Source organism: Vulpes vulpes, chromosome 15 (assembly GCF_048418805.1).
Source record: "Vulpes vulpes isolate BD-2025 chromosome 15, VulVul3, whole genome shotgun sequence".
In the NCBI taxonomy this organism is placed as follows: Eukaryota; Metazoa; Chordata; class Mammalia; order Carnivora; family Canidae; genus Vulpes; species Vulpes vulpes.
Genome location: NC_132794.1, coordinates 6002854 through 6029725, shown reverse-complemented (window position 1 = coordinate 6029725; position 26872 = coordinate 6002854). Strand labels below are relative to the sequence as shown.

The window sequence follows — 26872 nt, the reverse complement described above, 5'->3', positions numbered from 1 at the left end:
AAGTCTGCTCAAAACGGCCATTCCTGTGGTAGTCTTTGCAGAGCTGTGATTCCCTCAGCACTTGTTTCTAGAGCATTCTTGTGCCCCACCCCCAATCATTCCAGGGCAAAACAAGTATAGTGAAGTTTACACTGTTTCAAGGTTTCTCATTCGGTGGTGACCTCAGCGTGGTGCGTTCTCTGGCCCTGTGTTTGCATTTCCCAAAATGCACTAGCAGGTGTCCAATACCACCTCTGACGAAAGTGCAGTATGTATGAAAATCTCAAAAATATGCAAACACAAACCACACTAGATATACTTTTAGCTTATCCAATACTTATCTCAATATGAAGCACAAATAACTACATATTTAGTTTGCTTCAGGATGCTGGACCGTTTGCCCATTATTTTTTTTTTAATTTTTAATTTATTTATGATAGGCACACAGTGAAAGAGAGAGAGAGGCAGAGACACAGGCAGAGGGAGAAGCAGGCTCCATGCACCGGGAGCCCGACGTGGGATTCGATCCCTGATCTCCAAGATCAGGCCTGCCCTGGGCCAAAGGCAGGCGCTAAACCGCTGCGCCACCCAGGGATCCCCCGTTTGCCCATTATTAAACCGAATCAGGCACATAAACATCTCCCAAGAACTTTATACATGTTCAAGTATTACAAAAAAACTAAATATTCCACTTTCAAATTTTAAGAACACTTTGGAAGAACAAGCGTGTAATTCTTTCAATAAAATTTAAGCCAGAACCTAATTTATGTGCTTCAAGAAATTCTTTCATAATTTTTTATTGGTTGTTCTGAGGATCAGTACAGACATTTCAATTTGTACACAATTCTTAACGTACGTACCGAAAATCTAAAAAATCATGTAGTTGTGATCCTTTGCTAAAAGTTATTCCAGTGACCTTCCAGCTTAAAATTTGGAGGCAAATTTTCCTTAACAGTATATCAAGTACCAATATCTTCAAATGCTGATACACTGTTACTTTGTTAAGTCCCATTAATTCACAATTTAATATCATATACACTACATATTCAAATTTTCAATCTTGCACAGCACATTAACAGTTACTAGAAAAACTGGACTACCACAACCAAGATGTTACAGAGTGCACAAGAATTCTGACAAGGAGAGCCAAGATCTAGGAGTGGTTTTCTTTAGGAAACAATTCTACCAAAAACAACATGGGAATAGAAGAAATTTAAAATGTTCAAGACATATTAAATGCACGACTGACTCCAAATTGCCATTTAGTATGCTTGGTATTATAGGATATAAAAACTACCCCGTCTATGGAATGTTGAGCTGACACCCAAGACAATCAAAGCCTCCCACATTCAATATCCCACTATTTTCTGGTTGTACCAAAAAATAAACAACCAGCAAATGATTTCACCTCTTAAAAAAAAGCATTTACACTTAAAAAATGGGATGAGGTGGGATTCCCTCCTTCTTAAAAATGTTTCTAGAGCTACTAAAAAACTTGCATTTACAAAATAGTTGATAAAAATATTCCTCTGGATTGTACAAGAAGGGAGACAGGGACCACTGATAAGACATGGTATATGGTATTAATCAGACTTGGCTTCTTTCTCTCCTGCTTCATCGGAGGCTGGACTCTGCAAACGAAAGGAAAAATAATGATCAAATATTTGATTTCTGTAGGACTGTTATGATCTTTGAGGTCTTTAACATTTAATACAACATAAAATTTACTTATATATAATTATCAGGTCTTGAAAATACAGTTGATCCTCATTATATGTAGATTTCACATTTGTAAATTTGCCTCTCAACTAAAACTTATTTGTAATGCCAGAATCAATACTCATGGCACTTCCATGGACTTAAAACATTTTTTGAGTTGCCCAACATGCACACTCCCATTCCCAGCTGGGGTGGTTGTTTCCGGTCTAAACTAGTGCCTTTTTTGCAGTTTAAGTAGTGCCACACATTTCCCTTTTTTGTGTATTTCTTGATGATACTGACTAGACAAGTATAATACAGTCTACTACAGCTAAGCACAAGAAAGCGGCTGTGGTGTGCCTAATGGAGAAAATACACATGTTGGATAGATTCATTTAGGCTTGACTTACAGTGCTGTTTCTGTTAGCGCTGAGGTCAGTGTTAATGCATTAATAGCATGTATTCAACAAAAACACCTAAAATAAGGTTAGATCTCTATGGGTTGATGGAAATGTGCTCAGGGTGCTGCAAAAATCTAACCCTGTATTTCCTCCATGTGCCACTATTTAGTATTCAACCTCCTAAACACAACCACCATGAATAACAAGAGTAGTGTGATTAACATGTATTACAAGGTCAAATTCTTCCCTTATAACTAGATTAGTAATCTCATCTTAACATCACATAATATTTGATGTGTGGTTAGAACTACCAATTAAAAATAAATCGTGATTAGATTCCACAAATTAGAACTACATACTTGGTTAAGACTCATCTTTAAATACAAAAGTTTTTAAAATACCCCAAATTATTTTTCTAGGTTCAACCAATATAACATTTTTTAAAAAGAAAGCTTGGCTTAAGAAAAATCATTTATCAAAACCTGTAGCCTAGTTAAGAAAAAAATCTCTATGACTTAAAATGATAAAGATAAGGACACCAAGTCTTTTTATTTGCTTGATCTAAGCTATTATTTATTTAGTCTTAACACAAGTAGTCATTTTCAAGAAAAACGGACTTTTTAAAAAAAGATTTGAAAGAGAAAAAGACCATGAGTAACAGGGGCATAGGGAGCCTGACATGGGACTCCATCCCACGACCCTGGGATTATGACCAGTGCTGAAGGAAGATGCTTAACCCAGAGTTACTCAAGCGCCCGAAGAAAAATGGGACTCTTTATCAGAAATGAAATGGGAAAAATGTGTTAAATGAGGAATGGATTCAAAACATTTCTGAAGCACTATCCAGAAAATAAAAGCAAGATTACAACAGTTCTATAGATTTTTTTGGGGGGGAGGGGGGGGAGCAAGCAGGCCTAGGATATTTGTTTAAACTAAGTCCTAAGGTTATGTGAAAGTATTACACCATTAGTAAACTAAATCCTTTTAAAAACTCACATTAGTAATTATAGTAATGAACCCTGTATATAACATATATAGTGAATCTGTTAGTGGTGAAATTCCTAGCATATTAAAATTTCTTGCTCACTCATTTAAAAAAGAAGCCCTCTACATATATATTTTTAACTATGATCTCATTCATAAAAAAATAAAAAAAAACACCTGTCTATTCACTTGGGAGTTACCGTACCCAGCTTTGTTAATATTCTGACAAAGACTCTATTATTTGCTTCAGAAAAATATATAACTTATTATCTACTGTTCAGAGTCCAAATGAACACACACTTCTGACCTCCTCGTTCTTGGTTTCTCCGTTTTCTGCAGGTAAGTCTTCTTTCGTTTCTTGGTTAGCCACTTCAGCCTGTTTTCCCTTTGCTCCCCTTTTCCCCTTTGTTTGCACTTTTTTGTCTGAAGATTTATCCTAGGATACAGCAAGAGTGTATTTTAAGTATAAACCTGGCACTTACGCACTTGCTATAGACACAGTATGCCCAACAGCTGCAGTGTTAATGCTGGGTTGCACAGCACATCTCTTACAGAAGACACGTGAAAGTCCACCTGCACCAGTCAGGACCACAGTGTATGCCCAGAACTGTACCCGTACTCTCTCATCATCAAGCCTCGTTAGACTTACCTTGAGAAAACCTGAAGCCTGAGCTACACTCCTCCACCTGCTCAATCCTCCCCTATTCTCTCGAGTTCCACATAACTGAACCAATGAGGGGAAGAACAGTGTAACCCTACCCATCCCCAAAATTCTTTTAAGCTTGAATAATCATCAAATTGTCAAATGATCACGGTCCTGACAAGACATTCACCCTCAGAATAAGACCATTCACCTGAAAACAGCACCATGTTGTAGTCAGGCCGACTATCTTGCTACAGCTAATCCCTTGGTATCATGTAATGAGTAGCTAAAAGGATCAATTTTGAGTTTATGGTTTTCATTTACATGTTGGAAGAATCTGAAAAGCACACTTTAGTATAAGGATAACGTTCAAAACTTAAGCCTCCGTTAAGCAACATAAAACTGTTTTTGGATACCACTCATCAACAGGGAAGAAGTTTAAACATTCAACATTTATACCCTGTGAATAAAGAATGCACCAACCGCTAAATTCACTTAGATCACCAGTGAGTTGTATCGAAGACCCCTATCGGTACTGACCAATATTTGTTAAAAAGCCACAAAGACCACGTAGACTTTGTAACTTCAATGCTAGTAACAGTGGGGAAAAAAACAGCGTCATGTATTCAGAACCAAAGATGGCATTCCATGTGTAAACCAACAGGACAGCTGCTGATAGCACACCATCTTTAGAATGAACCGTAAGTTGTTATTTCTTAGTGAGCTCAATGCCCAAAGTGGAGCTCAAATTCACAACCCTGAGACCAAGGGTTGCAGGCTGTACCCAGAGCCAGTCGGGCGCCCCAGGATAAACTATCCATTACGAAAACAAACATATTGGGATAGCACTCCTCACACTGGTACCACAAAATGTCACAATCACCTCTGTGTTTAAAAGCTATTTTTCTATAATCTGATTTCTTTAGACTTACTAATTTTGTAACCACTATGGCAATAGTATAAAAATGTAAACACTTAGAAGTGAAAATAAAATATACAATAATCTGCGCTGAGAGAATACTGCTTTTTAACTAAGAGCAGGATCAAAAAAAAAAAAATCAGTATTTTCCTTAGCTAGGTTTCAATCCTCAAAATATTTCTAAAAAAATTCTACAAGTCACAGTCTCACAGTGGTATGCATATACTTTGAAAACACTGTGCCAACGTTCTAATCAATTCATCAAAAATTTACCTTCCATTAAGGTTTTAAACTGGATCGATCAAGAATTATAGAAACTCAAGTTAAACAAAGACCCCCAACTCCACATTTTTCCTTTGGCAACATGGAGTTGACAAATTTGTTCCTTGGGGAACAATGACACAAAGACTCACCTGTCGGCCTCAGAGAAAGAAATGTGTTCATTACACCTGATGTCCTAATACCAACTGAGAGTAAAGTTTGAATATTTTCATTAAAAGTTTTGGTGGTGGGATCCCTGGGTGGCGCAGCGGTTTAGCGCCTGCCTTTGGCCCAGGGCGCGATCCTGGAGACCCAGTATCGAATCCCACGTCAGGCTCCCGGTGCATGGAGCCTGCTTCTCCCTCTGCCTATGTCTCTGCCTCTCTCTCGCTCGCTCTCTCTCTCGCTCTCTCTATCATAAATAAATTTAAAAAAATAAAAAAATAAAATAAAAGTTTTGGTGGCAAGTGGGAAATGGGCATAGTACTACCACCAATTGGATTATAAAAAAAAAAAAAAAATCCCAAAGACGAGTAATAATAATCCATAGTTCATTCCATCCTTAGGCAACAAGATCGGCTTACTTGTTATGTTCTGGGCCTTCAAGAAAAGTTCCTGTTTTACATAACTTTTTACAGAGAATTATGGTTTTATCTTCTGTCGTGAGAAACATTAAGTTAACACACTATGCTTATACTTGTTTGGAATACTTAGGGAAAAAAAACCTTCTACTGGAAAAAAGGAAAATTTGGGAGACTTTTTTTTTTTTACGATAGTCACAGAGAGAGAGATAGGGAGAGGGAGAGAGAGAGGCAGAGACACAGGCAGAGGGAGAAGCAGGCTCCATGCAGGGAGCCCGATGTGGGATTTGATCCCGGGTCTCCAGAATCGCGCCCTGGACCAAAGGCAGGCGCCAAACCGCTGCGCCACCCAGGGATCCCCAAAGTTGGGAGACTTAACTTTCTGTTCACTGTTTAAATAATTGGAAACAAAACCTTTGATGATGCAGTGCTAGGCTACCAGCAGTACTTTTAGAAAGGGGGCCTAACACCCCCCACAAGGGGGTTTAACTCCTCACAAGTTCTGAGCGCACAGAAATTAATCACACCATGAATTCCCCGGGACCCTGACAGCTTCGCAGAGGGTGGCTCCATGGTCACACCCAAAATCAAAGTTACCAAGATTTACATACGCTGTGCTTCCCTAACTTAAGTTTTCAGACCTTACAGACCCACCAGAACAATTCCTTCCTAAGACCCTGGGTGCGAACCAGGCCATCACGAGCCTATCCCAGGGAGACCCCTCTAACGGGGTCTAGAGTCAGCTCCGAGTTTGCTCGGGTAAACCGTGGCGCGTGCTCCTCCATCCACAGTTAGGGACCTCACCGGCGCCATCACGTGCCGGGCGCACCCAGGTGTTTGCACCCACACACCAGTGGCCCTGCACCCGGGCTCTGGCCCGTGACCCGCAAGGACCTGCACTTTCCCTTTCTCCGGGTCTCCACCGCGGCTGAGCCCCGACCACGATGCGCACCCGCAAGAAGGGATTTCCCTCCTCGGCTGCACTTGCTGGCACCTCCGGGCGTCTCAAGTCTTCCAAACTCTGCAGCGCAATGACCGTGACACGTTATATACCCACAAAACACCAGAACGACCATGACCTTTTTTTTTCTTTGGACCCAGGCCTAAAAACAAAACAAAACAAAACAAAACAAAACAAAAGCCGGCCAGGGCTCCTACTCTAAAACATGAAACTCAAGTAGGGAACACAGGAAGGGACCTCCGCAAATCCGGTTGCGACTTCCAGAGTCACACAGTCCGGGGTCGCTAACCGAGTCCCAAGACCTCAGCCCCCGGGGACGGCTCGTTAGTTAAGAAATAAGGCGCCGGGCACCGCGGCGCTCAGAAGTTGGGAGCCTACCTTTCCGGCCGCCTTTTTTGGCTTCGTTTCCACTTTTGCGGGAGCAGGTTTCTGAAAGGCAAAGGCGGCACTGAGTGTCTTCACCGGGCACGACCCCACGGAAAAGACCCGGTTGCGGGGCTCGCTCTACTTACAGCGGACAACCTCGCCGACCTCCTCTTGGGCTTCAGGGGAGAAAAGGAAAAGGACACGGCGTGAGGGGGCGAAGCGCCACGGGACCCTCCCGGGGACCCTCCCGGGCAGGGGCAGGGGCAGGGGCGCGGGCTCTTACCTCCTCCTTGGCCGCGCCCTCGGCCGAGCTGACCTGCGGGAGCAAGCACACGCGCGAGTGGGGCGCAGCCCGCCAGCCGAGGCGCCCGCGCGCCCCCCGCCCGCCCCGCGCCCGCCAGAACAATGCCCGGCCGCGTGACGTCAGCGGCTTCCCGCCGCCGCGTTCGAATCTCCCACCCGGCTCCTCAGCCGCCGAACGTTCCAGAACGCCGCGCCCGGGCCGCCGCCGCGCACGCACAGCGCGAGGGCCCCGCCCGCCCTCCGGCCGCCGGCCGCGGCCGCCCGTCAGGCCCTGCGCCGCCCTGGGCCGCCCTGGGCGCGGCGGGACCCGGGCCTCGCGCGGGCGGCCGGGCGCGCGGGCGGCCGGCGCTCACCTTCCTCTTGGGCATCGTGGCGGCGGGGCGGGCGCGTGCCGGGTGCCTGCGGGCCGCCGCGCGCCGAGAGCCTCCGCGAAGCTGGGCTGCCTGGGCCGCTGACGCTCCTCCCGCCGCCCGAGCTGCTGCGACCCGCGGCGGGGGCGGTGGGAGAACCGGATGGAACCGGATTGGGAGCCCGCCCCCTCCTCCCCCCGCGTCCCCCGGCCGCGGGCTCCCCCTCCCCCCGGCCGGGCCGCCCCCCGCCCCCGCCCCCGCCCCCGCCCATTGGCTGTGGGGGCCCACCGCGCCGCGGCCCGCGCCCCGAATAGGTGAAGCGCGCCGTCACTCGACCACGGCGCCCCGCCCCCGCGCCCGGCGCCCCCACCCCCGCCCGCCGTCTCGCGGGGCCCCAGACCCAGGCGAGGGGGGCGGGGCCCCAGAGGCCGCGCTCACCTCACGGTAGTTTGTTTGAAGCCGAGCCGCAAAGTGCGGTCTGCGCGCCGATTGGCGGAGGCCCGCCACGTGACCGCGCGCTGGCTCCGCCCACAAGCTCCCCGGTTACCTGGGCGCCCCGGGAGCCTCCGGGACCCCGCCCCGGCCCCTCTAGGGTGAGCTGCGGTGCGACGTTAGAGGTAGTCTGCTAAGCCGGGAGGAGACACACAATGGACTCGAGTACGAGCCGGTTCTCCCTCCTCGGCTGGCAGGAAAGGCCGTCGGTGGGCCGCGGCTTCGCAGGCCTCCGGGAAGCGGGTCCTAGTGCGCAGGCGCCGGAGGGAGGTCGTGGGAAGGAAAGCCGGCGCGCGGGCTCGGCGCCGGTGCCACTGCGCAGGCGCGGTCTTTGCGACGTTTGGGGCCTCGGGCTCCGCTGCCGGCTTGCCCTGGGTCGCCTCCCGGAGAGCCCCGGAGACCCCGGGGCTGGCGAGCTCTCTCGCGCTCGAGCGAAGCGGGAAGCGCGCCCACCCGCTCCAGCCCGTTTTTAACCAGTTGCTCACTTAAGCACGTTTTTAAGGAAAATGCATCAGGCGGGGGCTTGGTGGGGGGGTGGGGGAGGAAGGGTCGGGGCCTGGGGTCTGAGCTGGGGTCCCCGGAGCCACGGAGGTCGCATGTTGCAAGGACGAATCGTGCGGGCTTGCGAGTTGATCATCAACATTGTCGGCTGGAATTCTTGGAAAGAAGGAAACGTAGAAATGCTGTGCGTCCAAAAGACCGGAAACAGGAGCTGTGCCTCATTTAGAGGCCGGGTAAACTGAGGCCCCTTCTCATGATGCAAGAGTGAGCTGCCACAGAGAGGGGTGAGGCCGCTCTTGAATGAGGAAGGGAATTTTGAAAACCACCGGACTATGCACCTCCTTTTCTTTTTATGATTTATTTATTTATTCGTGAGAGACCCAGAGAGAGGCAGAGACCCAGGCAGAGGGAGAAGCAGGCTCCATGCAGGGCGCCTGATGCAGGACTGGATCCCAGGACCCTGGGGTCACGCCCTGAGCCGAAGGCAGATGCTCAGCAGCTGAGCCACTCGGGTTGCCCAGGTTCAGTGATTTTCACCGCTGCTCCTTATGTTCCTATTCTCCACCAGGCGTGGCACCTGCTGTTCCCTCTGCCTCAGACCAGCATGGCTCTCTTCTTCATTCGGGTCTTTGCACAAAATTGATCCTCTCACCCAGACCTATGCTGCCCTTTCAGTTAAAATTGCAACCCCCGCATCTCTGTTCTCTGCCTTGTTTTCTGCATGGTGCCTGCTGGATATTTAAGTATTGAGTATAACGTTATGCATTCATTGGATAACTCAGGAAGAATTCACAAGAAAGTGGTTGCTTCTGTGGAGAACAACTGGGAGCAGGGTACGGTGGAAATGTATCCTTTTCTCTTTATTTCCCCAGTCCTATCTGCATTACAAAAAACAAACTGAAAACCCATCAGAGAGTAACTGAGTTTGTGGCACAAACATGCACTGAGCACCTGCCCCTGTGCCAGGCATTATGTTAGGCCCTGGAGTAGAGAGACAGCAGCCAGGACATGTATGGTGAGGACTCTGGGTGGTGGTTTAGAGAAGAGACAGGACACCCAAGTCCTAGCAAGGGAAAGGGAAAGCCACAGGCGGTGGAGCAGTGTGTGTGTGTGGGGGGGGGGGGGGGGGGGGCAGCAGAGATCAGGGCATGCAGACATCCTAGAATGTGACAGTCCTCCAGGGCCTGCTAAGTGGCAGTGATGGACACATGGAGAATGCACAGTGAAAATGAGAGAAAACAGGCAAAGAGAGAAAGGCAACCTGCAGGAAGCCTTTGATGCCAGGCTAAAGAGTTTGGCCATTCTCCAAGGAGACATTGCAAAGTCTTAAGAAGGGAATGACAGGCTAAGATCTGAACACAAATTTCTCCCACGAGAATTAAAGATGGAGTAGACCATAGGTGGCCTACAGATGTTTGCTTGGGACCAGATTGTTTTTATTTAGTTAGTTTTTTTAGATTTTATTTGTTCACGAGACACAGAGAAGCAAAGACATAGGTAGAGGGAGAAGCAGGCTCCCTGTGGGGAGCCTGATGTGGGACTGGATCCCAGGACCCTGGGATCACGACCTGAGCCATAGGGAGATGCTCAACCACTGAGCCACCCAGGTGCCCCCCAGATTATTTGTTTAATTGGCCAACATAAGCATATGAAGCGACCGGAACTCAATAGGAAAACCACTTGGCATTATCTTTTAAAGGTAAGCAAACAATCTATATTCAGTAATTCACTCTTAGAAATATATCCAACAAAATTGCTTACGTCTGTTCTCCAGGAGACATAAAGTGGAGTATTCGTAGCTAACCTATTTTCATAGGCCCAACCAGCGGCAGCCTAAATGCCCATCAGCAGGAGAGTGGATGAATGAGTGGAAGACTATCAGCCATGACAGAGCTCTCTGCAATTACACCCAGCAAGTGGATGAATCTCATAAACACTACGTTGAAAGCCAAGATGCTAAATCCAAAAGAATATGTAGTGTGATTCCATTCATATAATGTACAAAGGCAGGCAAATCTAGTCTGTTAGAAGTCAGGGTATTAGTGCCTCTTTGAGTGTGGGATGGGGAGCTAGTGACTGGATGAGAAAGATTTTAGGGGGCTGGTCATGTTTTCTATTTCTTGATCTGGATGTTGATTGCACTGTTCAATATTTTTAAGAATCGTTTTTTTTTTTTTTAATTTATTAGCACTTGTAAGATTCCTCCTTCTTTTTACTGCTAAACTGTATTCCACTGTATAGATGTACCAAACAGTTTTACATCAATTCTCTATTATTTGCTTTCAAATAGTGTCCAGTCTTTTGCTCCTGCAAAGGATGCTGCAACATATAACCATGTACGTGTATGTGCTTTTCCTATAAAACCAGGAAGCTGGTCCCACTTGTTGCTAAACCTAAACACACACCCAATACAGGCACTAAAACTAGGCAGTGCTTGATCAAAAGTGGGAATCTGTGCTAGATGATCCAGAATGTTGGATCGGCACATGAAAACACAACATTTTTAAAATTCCTTAAGAACTCCTAGCATCTTAAAAAAAAAAAAAAAAAAAAAAAAGAACTCTTAGCATCTTTGCATACGTTCGCACAAGTATCCTCACCACCACTCCACTCAGAGGTCCACATATCCCACTTTGGAAAATCATGCACTGACACAGTCTGGTTGATGATACAGAGGTGGCTGAGGATTTCTAGAGAGGAGAATTCTGAGCCTAATCTAGGGCAGAACTGCTGGTGATGTCAGGGTTCTGAGGGAAATTGAGAGGGTGAAATCAATAATAGCGAGAAATTTCTTGCCCTGTCTCTGGTGCCTCAGGTCCTGGGGATGTAGCTATGAACACAAGGCTCAAGCCTCCCTGTCCTCATGGGGCTCATTCTAGTGGGAATACGATAAATAAGTAAACAAGATACTTTCATATAGCAATAGTGCCTTGAAGGAAGAAAAAAATGTCACAATAGAGAGCATGCTGGGGCTGCTGGCGATAGGATAGTCAGGGAGGGCCTCTGAGGAGAGAAGTGAAAGGTTAAGATGTCTTGAGCCTTTGGTGGCTCTGATGGAGAAGGCTTCTGGACAGAGGAAACAGCTAGTACAAAGGTCCTGAGATAGGATCAGCCTTGGTGTGTTTGAAGAAGGGAAATGTGGTTAGAGAAGGAAGCACTGACGAGGATGTGTAAGGCAGTGAGGAAGCAATGAAGGGGGGCTGAGGTCATTGGTCTGGTCTCCCCAGTGGAGCTGAGGTCAGGCTGAGAGGCTGATACATGAGGTCAGTTGTTGCCAGAAGGAAGATCTAGGAGACTGGATGAGACCTTGTAAAGCAGTCTAGCTAAGGAATGTGGGCTCTGGGGAAGGAGATCCGTGGAAGGAGGGATTTGGGATATCTTTTGGTGGAGGGATCTGACAGGACGACCTCTGTGCTGAATGAGTCGGCTAGAAATGCCGGAACACAGCCCTAAGATGACCCGTGGTTGTTGAAGTCACCGTGCACTGCATGTTTCTAGCCTAGTTGCAAACTTTATGGATTCGTGACTATATAAATAATTATGATTAGCTAATTTACTTGGAATTCTTGTTATTATGAGCCTCCTGTTCGGCAGTCCATAGTACTGATTGGTATTTTGGAAAGAACATTAAGCCAGCTAGAAAGTGGTCATGTTATTTATTCTTCTCTGCTCACAGGTGAATCTTAACTTTTCCATGGAAAGGAAGCATCTTAGTCTGTGCCGGCTGCTGTAACAAAATACCACAGACTGGTGGCTTATAAACAACAGACATTTATTTCTCTCCGTTCTGGAGGCTGGGAAGTCCAAGATCAAGGCAGTGGTAGTTTTGATGTTTTGTGAGAACCTGTTTCCTGGTTCATAGATGGTTGTCTTCTTGCTGTGTCCTCAGTTTGGAAGAAAGGGGAAAGCAGATCTCTGGGGTCTTTTTATTTTTAATTTTTTAAATTTTTTTAAAGATTTTATTTATTCATGAGAGACACAGAGAGAGGCAGATGGAGAAGCAGGCTCCTCGCAGGAAGCCCGATGTGGGACTCGATCCCCGGGAGTATGGGATCACTCCCTGAGCCGAAGGCAGATGCTCAACCGCTGAGCCACCCAGGCATCCCTCTGGGGTCTTTTTAAAAGGGAACTGATCCCATTCACAAGGGCTCCCCCTCACCCCTCCCATTACCTAGTCACGTCCTTCCCTCCAGGTACCATCCGAATAGGGATTAGGTTCAACATTTGAATTTTGGAAGAGCACTTTCAGCTCAGGAACACTCTGCATCTCTTCCAGATCACTCAGTTTCTGTGGCTTCCAAAGAGAACCACCCCCTCAAACGGGCAGCCACTTCATACTATTGGAGAATCGAGCAGAAATACCCCATTGTTAAGGGGCACTCACTCATTCTACCTGACTCACGAAAGAGTTCTGGTTTTTGAAGGCAAGTGCAGTGATGTAAATGTGTTCAATTGACACGGTTTGAGGGATGCCTCATTTATAACTTACAGGAGGAAGCTGTTTCCTTTTGGTTAGACGTTGCCCCACATCTGTGGTTTGGAGGGTTGACCAGAATAACAACTAAAAGCAGAAAAAAAGGTTTCTCTTAATGCTACTTTTACATTACATTTGACTCTGGAGCAACATGGGTTTGAACTGCACAGGTCCAGATTTTATTCGATACATACAGTAGAGTACTGTAAATGAATTTTGTCTTCCACATTATTTTTTTTTACATTTTTAAATTTAAATTTAATTTGCCAACATGTGGGAGGCCAGTGTTCATCCATCAAGTGTTACTCCTCAGTTCCATGATTTTCTTGATAACATTTTTCTTTTCTCTAGCTTACTTTATTATAAGAATACAGTATATAATACCTATACAAAATATGTGTTAATTGGCTCTTTACTGGTAAGGTTTTTGCAACAATAGGCTATTAGTAGTTAAGTTTTGGGGGCGTTAAATGTTATAAATGGATTTTCAGGTATATGGGAGTTGGTTTCCTTAACCCCTGTGTTGTTCAAGGGTCAATTGTAATTTAAAAAAAAATTTTTTTTTTTTTCTGGGCAGCCCGGGTGGCTCATCGGTTGAGCGTCTGCCTTCAGCCCAGGGCGTGATCCTGGAGACCCGGGATCGAGTCCCACGTCAGGCTCCCTGCATGGAGCCTGCTTCTCCCTCTTCCTGTGGCTCTGCCTCTCTCTCTCTCTCTCTCTCTCTGTGTCTCTCATGAATAAATAAATAAAATCTTTAATAAACAAAGATATTTTTTTCTGAGTCCTTTCTCAGAAGCATTATAATTTTTTAAACAGATTTTATTTATCTGACAGAGAAAGAAAGCACAAGTAGGGGGAGCAGCAGAGGGAGATGGGGAAGCAAGGAGCCTGCTGCAGGGCTTAATCCCAGGACCCTGCAGTCATGACCTGAGAAAAAAGCAGATGCCTAACCAACTGAGCCACCTAGGCACTCTGTTCAGAAGCATTATAATTGATAAAAAGAGTTCACTTTGACATAATTTTCATTAAGGAAAAACCAACATGAGAGGGAACCTAATATGACATTTCATTATAATCAAATAATATAAAATATTATTCCCATCTGAATGTCTTCTCATTTTCCTTTCCATTCAGAGAAACCAGATACAGCATTATTAGCAAAAATAGATGAGCCTGGCCTCTTGACTCCATTTTCAATTTTTACAACATTTCTATAAGTTTGGAGTGATTTTAGAATGAAAAAATTTGACAGCTCATGAAAGATTTATTTAGAGATACATTCTTCTGGACATTTTCCAAAGCCTGTGAAAATTTGAGAATCAAATAAAATTAACTGCACTAATAATAATAATAATATTATAAAACTACTCTATTTGTATGTTCAGAAGGGTGTAGCATAACAGAGACTTAAAACATTCAAAACCTTATTTGGGGATCCCTGGGTGGCTCAGCAGTTTAGCGCCTGCTTTCGGCTGATCCTGGAGTTTGAGGATCAAGTCCCATGTCGGGCTCCCTGCATGGAGCCTGCTTTTCCCTCTGCCTATGTCTCTGCCTCTCTCTCTCTGTGTGTCTCTCACAAATAAACAAAATCTTAAAAAAATACTTGATTCTACCAGTATTTTTCTTAAATTGAAGTAAAATTCGCATAATATGCAATTAACTATTTTAAAGTGTACAATCCAGTGGCATTAGTACATTTACAGTGTTCAACAACTATCTAACAATACTAAACATGCTGCTTTTAAATATAATTTAACATTTGCATTTAAAATTTTTATATGGGACAGCCCCAGTGGCTCAGTGGTTTAGTTCCGCCTTCAGCCCAGGGCATGATCCTGGAGTCCTGGGATCCAGTCCCACGTCGGGCTCCCTGCATGGAGCCTGCTTCTCCCTCTGCCTGTGTCTTTGCCTCTCTCTGTGTGTGTCTCATGAATAAATAAATAAAATCTTAAAAAAAAATAAAATTTTTATATGTGTTTTCTTTAACAAGTTAAAAAACACAGCAAAAAAAACCCCACAGCAAATTAGCTCAGATTATAAGCTGTTACATTATAAGCTGTTACAATTTTCGTTCTGATTATCTCCTCACACACGTGTGGTTGTGTGCACACACTCAAGACTGCTTGAATATTCAGCTATACTAAAATTCACTTTACTAAGAGATCCTGATACTTCATTCATCATTAGGTATCTTGGATCCTAAAGTGGGCTGCCAACATACAGAACACGTGCAGATTTCTGACAGCAAATGGGCCCCGTGAGGCTATGAAATTTGTGCATTTGAGGTCACTGCCTGTGCTTGGATTGTGCCAGTCACCAAAACAAACACTGCAGATTTAACTTAATTCATCTGAGTGTTGATATACCCCTAGTTCCCAATGGAAAGATTGTCAATTTGCTCTTTGATTCAAGCCTGTATGTGACTGCCACTACCACTGCCACCACCATCACCCACCCCCACCATCATCATCACTATTGTCACCATTATCATTATTACCACCACCATCACCACCAACATCATCATCACCATTACCATCATCACCACCATCATCACCACCATCACCATCACCATGAATATCATTTAGTAAAATCAAGTGGGCAAAGCTAGGAAAAGTTCAGTTTCCAGTAAATTGTGACTTCTCTTTGTTTCCCCTGTTCTCACTATGTTGGAAATAGTTGAGGTATTTCACCTTGCATTTCAGTGCTGCCTTCTGGATGTGCCTGCCTCAAGATGAATCACCTTGCATTGGCAAGATGATCCCAAGTCACTCAAGTTCTGGGCACATCTCTAGTCACTGCTGACATTCCTTTGAGTCTGTGGTAAAGATTTGGTTTCCATTAGAGAACTCGTTTCTCCAACCCCAGTCATGATCATGATTGGGTGAAAATTGACATAAAAGCCATGGATATAGGGCTTGCTAAACTCATTCTCTGAAGTCCTATGAGGAAGAAATGTCAGAGGCTCGAGGACTAGTCCTTTTTTTTTTCTTAAGATTTTATTTATTTATTCATGAGACACACACATACATACACAGAGGCAGAGACACAAAGGGAGAAGCAGGCCTCGTGCAGGGAGCCCGATGTAGGACTGGATCCGGGACTCCAGGACCACGCCCTAAACCGCTGAGCCACCCAGGGATCCCAAGACTAGTCCTGAACAAGAAATAGTTTGATGAAAGGCCCCATTTGTTCTTTGAATGATGTTTGTATTTTCTGTCCACCTTGCTCTGGATTGAGACCCATTTATAATGCTATCCCAATCTTTACTTTCTACAGGCTGAATGCCTTTAAAAAAAAAAGAATTTGATAGTCCAGTATGATACTTGGATGGAGTTGGTAGCAGCTGTGAGTCACTGGACTCTTCTTTTTCCATTGCTGTACTTGACTCAGGTTTTGAATTAAGAAATGGGGTACTCCTCTATTCTCTGTTTCGTTTTAGACCTGCAAGACCTAATGTTGTGTAATGATTTAGTTCCCCTTTGTGAATTGTATTCCCCGGAATGAACAGCGTCACTCTGTTCCCGAGTTGGCGAACAGCTTTAAGTATTTAAAGGAGACCATAACTGGGGAACCTGGGTGGCTCAGCTGGTTAAGCATCTGCCTTCAGTGCAGGTAATGATCCCAGGGTTCTGGAATCGAGCCTTGCTTTGGGTTTCCTGCTTGGTGTGGAGTCTGTTTGCTTCCCACTCTTCCTTTCCCTCTGCTCCTCTCCCCCTGTTTGTGTTCTTTCTCTCTGTGTGTTTCAAACAAATAAACAAAATCTTAAAAATAAAGTAGTCCATAACCTTATTGGCTCTATGGGTTGTATTTCTCACTGTAATATTAATTCTAGCACTATTTTTCCCAAACATGTACTTCTGTCAATTAAATGGTTGTCCCTCCTTTTGCCTGAATTCACTACCTGATTGGTTTGTCTGACCACTCAACTTAGCGTGTAGAGCAACAGGTCTAGGACTTGCTTACTGATCCACCCTCAGTTCCTTGCTGATCTTCCTAAGGTTGGGAACGATTCTTCTGCTGAATTTTGCTGTTTCAAACCACCTTTAAATCTAGCCCTTGGAACGTTGTAAATATTGCCGTTGAAATTCACCAAGTTTTGTTGTCTTGTTTGCCTAGCCACAGGGCTTGTTGATCTTTGATACTTATCTTTGGTATGATCGTCTCTGTTGGTATCTGACAGTAAGTCCATATCTTAACCAGGATTTCAAATCCAGTTATTTGCATGATTTATGCTGATTTCAAGAAGAAAACCAACATTCGTCATTGGATCTGTTCCACTCACAGATCTCAAAGTTGTGGGGTTTTTTAAAAAAGATTTTTATCTATTTATTCATAAGACAGAGAGAGAGAGAGGCAGAGACATAGGTAGAGGGAGAAGCAGGCTCCCTGTGGGAAGCCCAATGTGGGACTCGATCCCAGGACCCCGGGATCATGCCCTGAGCCAAAGGCAGATGCTCAACCACTGAGCCACCCGGGTCCCCCCAGATCTCAAAGCTTTTAACAATAAAATTGTCAGTTGAACTTTCTTTAGGGATCCCTCAGTCTCTGGTAAATGCCCCCACTTTTCCTATTTTCCAGTCAGGTGTGTCTCTTATCTAATAGCTATCGTGGTGCTTCTGATTATTTCTCTGGTGGTGCTTGGAACCTTATGGCGTCCCTCTAACATTTCAACACCAAGTTCATGAATAAGCTGATAAGAGGCTGCTTCTCTATGGAGTTGCTCTTGTTGTCATCTTCATTTTCACAATGATATGGTCTTTATAGTAGCTAGAATAATGCCCCCCCCCCCGCAATGTCCACTGTTTAATCTCCAGAACCTGTGAATATGTTACCTTATGTGGCCAAAGGACTTGACATATGTAATAAAGTTAAAGATTTTTAAATGGTGAAGGGGAGATTATCCCGGTTTATCCATCAAGATCCACTTCACTCAATAAGGAGGGTCAGGGTAGATGTGACAGTGGAAGCAGAGGTCAGAGTGGCATGATTGCTGGCTTAACCTGAACTAGATATAGACTGGTTGATCTTGAGATGTCTTGGCCTTCATACTTCCTTTCCACATGTTGGTAGAATAATTCAGCCTTTAGTTGTTAGTGCTTTCTTTGAGAGCTTTCCAAATGAAGCAATAGGGGAGATCTGAGTCATTCAAATTGGGTTGTCTTTGAAGGCCAGGTACTGCTGGTCCTTTCCCACCACTGCTGCACAGTCAAGGACATTTTTCAGTGTTTTGTTTTGTTTTGTTTTGTTCAAATTCTTGCCTTACTAGGAATCAGTGATCCTACTCCTTGGGGGGATGCGGTAGTGAAGTGGGGTATAGTAGGGGTGGAGAACGGTGATGTCCTCTTCTTCTGCCTGAAAGGCAGACACTAGAAGGGAGGCAGGGAGGCAGGGAGGCAGGAGGAGATGCTATCATTTCATGAGGTTGCTTCTTCCTCCTAATTTATCTATGTCTCTAGTGAGAAGAGGAGTCAGTAGCCTGGCTATGGCTTCGGATGGTCCAGCAGCAGGGAAAGGCAGAAAGATAAGCTCCAAGCCTGTCTTTTAGTTTGGTCAGTTCAGCCTCACCTACCAGCCAAGGTGGCATTCCATGGAAAGAATTCTCTCTACCACTATTGAATACTTCATGTTTTCTTGAAGCAGAAATGTGCAGTGATGAGAGAAAAACTCTCTTTAAGGGCCTGATATACAAGGGACATCAATTTAGAGTTATTTCTAGGTCAGCATGACTGTACACAAGCATTGTTCAAACCAGAAGCCTGATTTATGGCCCACCACCCAGGCATTGTACACGTGCTTTGTGAATGAGAAGCCTAAAGGAAAACCATCTTCTCCTTGAGATAGCGATCAATGCTTCTATGCTTATATGCTAATCTACAATCTTTTGAACTTTTACAAGATGTAAAAAAAGTAAAACTGTTCATTCTCCAGAGCACTTTCTTCCCTGTGAAGAGCCTGTTTCCTGGGCAGCTGCTCAGGAAACTTGGCTCAAATGAAACTCTTCTCTTTAAATTTTTAAAAACGTTTTGTGCATTTTGCATCACCATTTCTTGGCATGGTGGGCAGGATATCAGAGCAGCTAGCCTGAGAAACACCTGGGGGTCCTCTGGGCCTCATGCTTGGTATCACCAGGGGCCTTTTGTGCCCCTTCAGCTTTTTATCCCCTCACAGGTGTATCTGGTGAGTTCTCCTAATGATCAGACATCTTAATTTAACAGTCTTGACTTTTATTTAAGCTATTAAGGGTTACTGGTAATGTTCTGTAGGTGGGAATAATCTAGAGAGGTTGGAATTATGGGTAGGTTGTTTCAATTTGACATTATACTAATTGATGTTATTTATATAAAGCTTGAGTAAATTTTCTAGCTAGAAATAAGAGAGACTGAATCACTCAGCTTTGAAGAAAAGGGACACTTGTCCCTTCTGGCCTAACGGCACTTTCAGGTGACGACGGAAGTGTGTGAGGGTATTCCTTGAGATGTGTAAGGGTCCCATAGGGACATCTCCTGTTTCATAAAGTGATTGACACATCTGGGGACACACACATAAAGATTGATCATCCAGTGCTTCAAGTCCCACTCAATGGTCCTTTTTTCTTTTTCTTTCTTTCTTTTTTTTTTTTTTAAAGTAGGCTCCACACCCGCATGAGCCCAACACGGGGCTTGAAATTACAACCCTGCGATCAAGACCTGAGCTGAGATCAAGAGTCAGATGCTTAACTGACTAAGCCACCCAGCTGCCCCCACCTCCTCAATGGTCTTAGAGCTCACTGGGGGAAACTGAGACACATAAGAGACTGTATTATGGCTCGTTGGAAGTGACACAAGCAGTACCCTCTTGATCCATCACACTCAACATCCTTAGATTTTGCTCAAGCCCTATTCCAAAATGAAAACCAAAATGGGTAGGGAATTGTGCTTTAAAAGCCAAAACAGCTCCTAGAAAACCAACAACCACCCACAGGATCTTCAGCAGGCTATATGTACAAAACACACAGAGCCACTACTTAAGTAAGCACTTACAAGTGCTTACAAGTGTAAGTAAGCACTTACAAGTGCTTACTTAAGGGGGAAACATTTTTCCTTTTCTTTTCTTTTCTTTTCTTTTCTTTTCTTTTCTTTTCTTTTCTTTTCTTTTCTTTTCTTTTCTTTTCTTTTCTTTTCTCTTCTCTTCTCTTCTCTTTTCTTTTCTTTCTTTTCTTTTCTTTTCCAACATGGGTGTGACCTCATGACCCTGAGATTAAGACCCTTAGACCAAGACCTGAGCTGAGACCAAGAGTTGGACGCCCAGCTAGTTGCCTGAGCCACCCAGGTGCTCCAGTGGGAAAATTTAAGGATGATCTGAATCTCAGGTGGTCCAAATGGAGTCCTTTTGATACATCTAAATTAGTTTTCCTTTTTTTTTTTTTTAAGATTTTATTTATTTATGATAGTCACACACACACACACACACACAGAGGCAGAGACATAGGCAGAGACATAGGCAGAGGGAGAAGCAGGCTCCATGCAGGGAGCCTGACGTGGGATTCGATCCCGGGTCTCCAGGATCGCGCCCTGGGCCAAAGGCAGGTGCTAAACCGCTGCGCCACCCAGGGATCCCAGTTTTCTTTTCTTTTTAAGATACTATTTTAAGTAATCTCTACACCCAATGTGGGGCTCAAACTTACAACCCCTAGATCAAGAGTTGCATACTCTACCAACTGAGCCAGCCAGGCACCCCCTATAATAGCTTTTTTTTTTGCATGCACAATTAGGGAAAGTGTACTACAAGACTAAGCAATGAGAAAGTAGAAAGCTATTTGGTTGAATCAGTGAAGCCCTTGGCTTTTGGGAGGACCTAACACTCCAAGGTATTCTGGGCCTCATTTGGTTTATTTGTTGCTGTAGCTTTTGGCATCTTTGGACAAAACCAGCTAGGTTATATTGGAAAATGGGAAATGACTAATTCACAGGTCCATAAATTATAATGCTATCTTGCGGTTTGATTTGTTTTAATAAAAGGGAGATATTTGGAAATTGGGTCTTTAATGTCCTCTCCACAGATATTAATGAAACAAAGGCTGGATTTTGTTTGCATCTTGTTTGTGTGTATATGTCCATGTGTGTTATAAATATGAGATATTTTTTCTACCTCTGGAGGGTATTGCTAAAATTAAGTTGCAAAAGAATTCTATTTACTTGGCTTAAAGGCAAGTGCTTATAAGAATTAGACATTCTAAAACTTAGAGATTGACCCAAATGTTTTTCAAGTTTATGTGATCTGGAAAAATGTTCAATATTAAAACTAGTTTAAGTTTGTTGGTTTAATAAGACGTGTTTAGAGTGATCTGCATTAAGTATAAAACTATTATTCTACGAAGGTTTACTAAAAATAAAATAAGCTTATGTCATCTCTGGTGCCATTTTCAGCAAAAGATGACTTAAAATGATGATTGATTTAGTCTGTTTCATGTTTACCTGGCTAATTGTTACACACAAATAAGTAAGTAAAAAGGTTTGTTGTAGCTTTCAAAATCTTTGGTAACCTAAAACTTTGAGTTTTGCTAAGTTAAATGATAAATTTGGTTGAATTCATTGGATATCTAAGTCTTTGCCAAATAAGATAGAATACTGGAACACTGATTACTGAACGTAAGTTTGTCTGCCTTTGCTTTCTTATCGCAGAGAAACTGGGGATACTAGGTCTTTCGGTAAACATGCTTTGTGTTTTACCAAAAGTTGTACTATAAAAAAAAATGTTAGCTAGAAATTATGAAATGTATTTATAAATTCCTGATCTAAAGTGTTCTGCTGTAACAGTTCAAAGTGGTTACTACTTAATTTTTACTAGAAATTAAGGTTTCTAAGCATTAAGAATTCTGATAAATGTGCTTGAGACTGTTAGAAAATGATAGCAACTCTGTAGGAAGGTAAGATGTGTTTTTGAAAAGAAAGGTATGAGGAATGGGAATATATGTTTGTTGAGAGAAAGGAAACTAATTTTGTTCTCAAATGAGACTGGTTATTTAGAGAGAGAAAGCTTAGGACAAAAATCTAAATGAAAAGGAAAGTTGAAAAAAAAAAAAAAAGAAAAGGAAAGTTGTAGGTCTGTGATGGGGTATCGTTGGAAAAGAATTTTATGCATGGCCAAGACTAATTAAGATTGGAATGAGTTTAAACATTTTAAAAGATTTTATTTATTTGAGAGAGAGTGAGAGTGAGAGCGAGAGCACAAGCAGAGAGGAGAGGGGCAGAGGGAGAGGGCTCGCCCCTGAGCAGGGAGCCTGACATGGGGCTCCATCCCAGGACCCTGGGATCATGACCTGAGCTGAAGGCAGACGCTTAACTGACTGAGCCTCCTCACGCCCAAATGTTAAGTTTTATAGTGATCTGTAATACTATTTAGGCAAGTGCTTTAAAACCATCTGAGCTTTTTAACAAAACTTCCCAAAGATTTGAATTGTAAATGAAATCCTTTTCACTAGTTATGGTTGCTTATTTGTTGTGTTAAGTTTTATGGGAAGCATTGTTAAACAAATGATGATTAATCTTCTCAGGTTATATTGTATGGGCAAATGCTATAACTTTTTAAAGGCTTATTTACTTAGAGAGAGAGAGAGAGAGAGAGAGAGAGAATGTGTTGAGGATGTGAATGAGGGGGAGGGGCAGACACAGAGGGAGAGAAAATCCCAAGCAGACTCCCTGCTGAGCACAGAGCTCCACGCAGGGCTCAATTCCACAACCCTGAGATCCTGACCTGAATCAAAATCAATAGTCAGATTCTCAACCAACTGAGCCCTCAAGGCAGTCTGAAATGCTATAACTATTTTAGAAATTATATGAATCCCTAAAATTTTAATATGACCTGGTATAAGGTCATCAGTTGACATTCTAGTTATTGAAATGTGTGTCAACAAAACAACTGTATTTCTTTGTCAACTGCATTGTAATAAACTCCAATCAGATCTTTAACAATGTCCATTCTGAGTCTTTTTGCCATTTATAGTTACTGTTCTGATGCTCTTGAAAATGTGTTTCACCTGTAAGGAGATTCATGAAAAGGACTTTTTGACAAACACAGGTTTCTGATTTTTTTAGATCACAAAACTAAGCTGAGAAAGAATTTCCAGAACTGGTGGGAAAGCTGCATTCAAACAGAACAAGAATTAATAATATAGGACTGAATGAATTGAGGAAGATGATTATGATTTTTTTATGACTTTTGTTTGAAACATTACTGATCCTTTAAAGTCTACTCTTCCAGATTTAAGGAAACTTTTTCTCTTAAGGTATCTGTGAATTACAGAAATATGATGACATACATTTTTTAAAAAAGGTTTTATTTATTTATTCATGAGAGACACAGAGAGAGAGAGAGGCAGAGACACAGGCAGAGGGAGAAGCAGGCTCCAAGCAGGGAGCCTGATGTGGGATCTGATTCCAGGACTACAGGATCACACCCTGGGCTGAAGGCGGCGCTAAACCTCTGAGCTACCAGGGCTGCATTTTTATGTATTTTTGTGAACAAACTGAAACATTTATCTTTTCTATCTGAAATCTTCCAAAATTCAGAAACCTTCAGTGAGTATTCTTTCTTTCAGAGCAGTTAGAATTGTTTGCATATGTTCAGTAAGAATCTGTTCTCCTTGTAACAGGCCACCATTGGAAACATTGGTTATTTTACCAAGACTTAGACTGGAATGTCATATTTGAGAGAGACATGCATAGACTCAGATATGACCAGACAGCTTTAAGGAACTAAGGCTGACTTTCTGGAGCCAATAAAGCCCCTTAAAAATGTTGGCCGGGATCCCTGGGTGGCGCAGCGGTTTGGCGCCTGCCTTTGGCCCAGGGCGCGATCCTGGAGACCTGGGATCGAATCCCACGTCGGGCTCCCGGGGCATGGAGCCTGCTTCTCCCTCTGCCTGTGTCTCTGCCTCTCTCTTTCTCTCTCTGTGACTATCATAAATAAATAAAAATTAAAAAAAAAATGTTGGCCTGCTATCTTGCTTGCAGATTTCCAGCAGCCTCACAAGATGGGTAAAGAATGTCACTTCCTGGCAAGTGAAGGAACCTCAGGATATTTTGGGGACCTCAAAAAGAAGAATTCACCCAAATCTACAGGTATTGTAGGTGAATCTGACAGCAAGAATTTGGTTTGGGTTCTGGCCTTGACAGGCTACTAAAAATTCAATCTAAAGTTTCTTATAGGGGCAGCCTGGGTGGCTCAGCGGTTTAGTGTTGCCTTCAGCCCAGGGCCTGATCCTGAAGACCCAGGATCAAGTCCCATGTCGGGCTGCTTCTCCTTGGCCTGTGTCTCTGCCTCTCTCTCTTTCTCTCTCTCTCTCTCTGTGTGTCTCTCATGAATAAATAAATAAAATCTTAAAAAAAAAAAAAAGTTTCTTATAAAAAAGTTTCAGCAAAGCAGATTTTTAAAAACGCTATACAATCACTATTCATACCCTGTTTATGTAAGTAATTAGGCCAAGTTGATTAAAACTGGGTTTATTTTGCAAATAAAATGATATTAATTTGGTTATCTTTGGTAAAAAATGAGGGTGATTATAGAAAATGTTTCAATAACACATCTTTGTAGATATTAGATTTTAATACTATTCATTATAAACTGGACTCAATTCTGATTTCTTTTAGTGTCTTCCAATGCCTGGCTACAACTCTTCAAACAAACATTTTGATTTTTCTCCCACCTTTTTGACTTTGAGAATTAAAATTCCTTTTCCCTGAAGCCCTGCAAACTAAAAAAAAAAAAAAAAAAAAAAAAAAAAGATGTAAAGAAATTGCAATAGCTCCTGAATAGACAAAAATCTTTGTGCCTAATTGTTTAGTGACCCACTGAAGGATCATCAGAGACATCTGAGCTACAAACTAGGAAGAGAACTAGATGACAGCAGGGTAGATTGCTTTCCCAAGATTTGGGACCAGGCTTGTATTTCTACTCTTTTTTAAAAAAAATTGTGATATTAGAAGATAGTAAAACTACATGTTTGCTCTCACCTCCTCCTTTTTTTACGTCCTGATAAAATATCATGGTTACTTGCTGATTTAATTAATATAACTTTGAATATTACCCAAGTACTTTACTATGATAAGAACTTAGATAAAATGTTTATGACCTCTTGGACTTACTCTAATGTTCCTTTTAGTACATTGGTACTTATAAAATACCTCTGTTAGGAAAAGCCTTTCAAGAAGTGCTATCTAACTCAGATAGCATTATATATAATACTCAACAGATTGACCATTGTGTCTGTGTAGACTTAGGTGATGATGTATTAAGAAAGTTCCCTAGGTCCAATGTGAGAAACTTACTGACAGTTTGTTCAACATGCCAAAATATTCAGCATACTCACAAACCATGTTTTTGTGGGTGGAGTTGCCTAAGACAAAATAAGAAAAAAAGGGCATCTATCAAAGATGCTACTTTGGGGGGAACTTGGTGGACTCAATCATCTCCTAAATCTAATTTTGCCATTCATCGCAGAAGCTTCTGACGTAACTATGGGTCAATGGCCTTCTTTATTAACTACAGAAACCCAAAATGTACAGCTCTCCTAATCTGTGGAAAATCATTGAAGATCCCTGTAACTTATATAAATATTCAATTACTGCCTTGGTACCCAAACTTAGGGCCAACTGGACTTGTCATAATGGGAATAGAAACTATTGTAAATGCCACCAGAGTTCTTCCCATTGGAGAAAGATGGGGCTTATTAGGCAATGATTCTTATTGGATTCCAATATCTTCTGACATCTGTGAATTCAGGAAAAACATATGGTTAGGCCCTAAACAACAATGGAGCACTGAATTCACTGTAACTTGGCCTGTAATGGCTATGCCTATACAAACTAATATGATATGTGGGAAAAGAAGATGTTGTTGGCAAGGTTTGCAAAACACCTTTGTAATACTTCTTTTTTTTTTTTTTTTAAATCTTTATTTATTTATGATAGTCACAGAGAGAGAGAGAGAGGCAGAGACACAGGCAGAGGGAGAAGCAGGCTCCATGCACCGGGAGCCCGATGTGGGATTCGATCCCGGGTCTCCAGGATCGCGCCCTGGGCCAAAGGCAGGCGCCAAACCGCTGCGCCACCCAGGGATCCCATTATACTTCTTGATTTATTTTGTAACCAGAGTACTTTTCATCATAACTCTACTGTTATATGGTGAAATACTGGCTTTCTATTCTAATAAAAATTACACTAATATTGATATCGATAACCAAATGTTTTGGGAGATAGAATTACAACCACTACAAGATATAATTATCAGTGGAAACTAACTGTCCAGAGAAATTGTTGCATGTAATAACAGAAAACTTAATTATCATTTTAAACCAATCAGCTCAAACATATCACAAGGCCCCAATAACTACAGAGAGAAAATAGACACTCCAATTAATTCAATATCACAAAATACCTCTAATGGATTTTTTCCAACTCTTTTCCTTTTTTTTTTTTAAGACTTTATTATTTATTCATGAGAGACACAAGGAGAGAGAGGCAGAGCCACAGACAGAGGGAGAAGCAGGTGGAGAAGCAGGCTCCATGCAGGGAGCCCAACTTGGGACTTGATCCTAGGTCTCCAGGATCACACCCTGGGCTGAAAGCGGCGCTAAACCGCTGAGCCACCCAGGCTGCCCCAATTCTTTTCTTTCTAATTCTGTACCTAGTCCCCATAAATTGCTTCAAATGTCAATAATTGGATTTTTATTGCTATTTATGTATTTATGTTATAAATGTTACAAAAGTGAAGGCAAAAATTCATCTCAAAGTACAACACAATGTTTGCATGACAATTTGATCTCATTGAAAAAAATATATATCAACTATAACATTCCCTGCTAAAGGCTATACTGTCCACACCCCTCCCTCCCTTACACAGACTCCTGGGGTGACTTAAATCGAATCTAGCATTGAGGGACATGATGGACCGAGGGCAGATAAGCAGTCACTCTGGCATCAA

The 26872-nt window shown here is 43.0% G+C and overlaps 1 protein-coding gene and 1 long non-coding RNA gene across 7 annotated transcripts in view; one reads left to right on the top strand and one right to left on the bottom strand.

Moving 5' to 3' along the window:
• Positions 1-26872, top strand: part of LOC112910966 (uncharacterized) — a 62165-nt gene that overhangs the window by 15717 nt on the left and 19576 nt on the right. The window lies entirely within an intron of this gene.
• Positions 743-8202, bottom strand: HMGN1 (high mobility group nucleosome binding domain 1). 6 transcript variants are annotated; one of them, XM_072740534.1, is made up of 7 exons: positions 7885-8202; positions 7450-7574; positions 7077-7109; positions 6940-6969; positions 6806-6856; positions 3370-3498; positions 743-1610 (listed from the first exon to the last, which is right to left on the bottom strand). In XM_072740534.1, the coding sequence occupies exons 2-7, from the start codon at positions 7462-7464 to the stop codon at positions 1563-1565; spliced, it is 306 nt and encodes a 101-aa protein (XP_072596635.1). In that variant the 5' UTR covers positions 7465-7574; positions 7885-8202; the 3' UTR covers positions 743-1562. The 6 variants fall into 6 exon arrangements, with proteins under 6 accessions (XP_072596635.1, XP_072596636.1, XP_072596637.1 ...); XM_072740535.1 differs by having other exon boundaries at positions 7450-7571; positions 7885-8186; XM_072740536.1 differs by having other exon boundaries at positions 7450-7571; positions 7994-8183.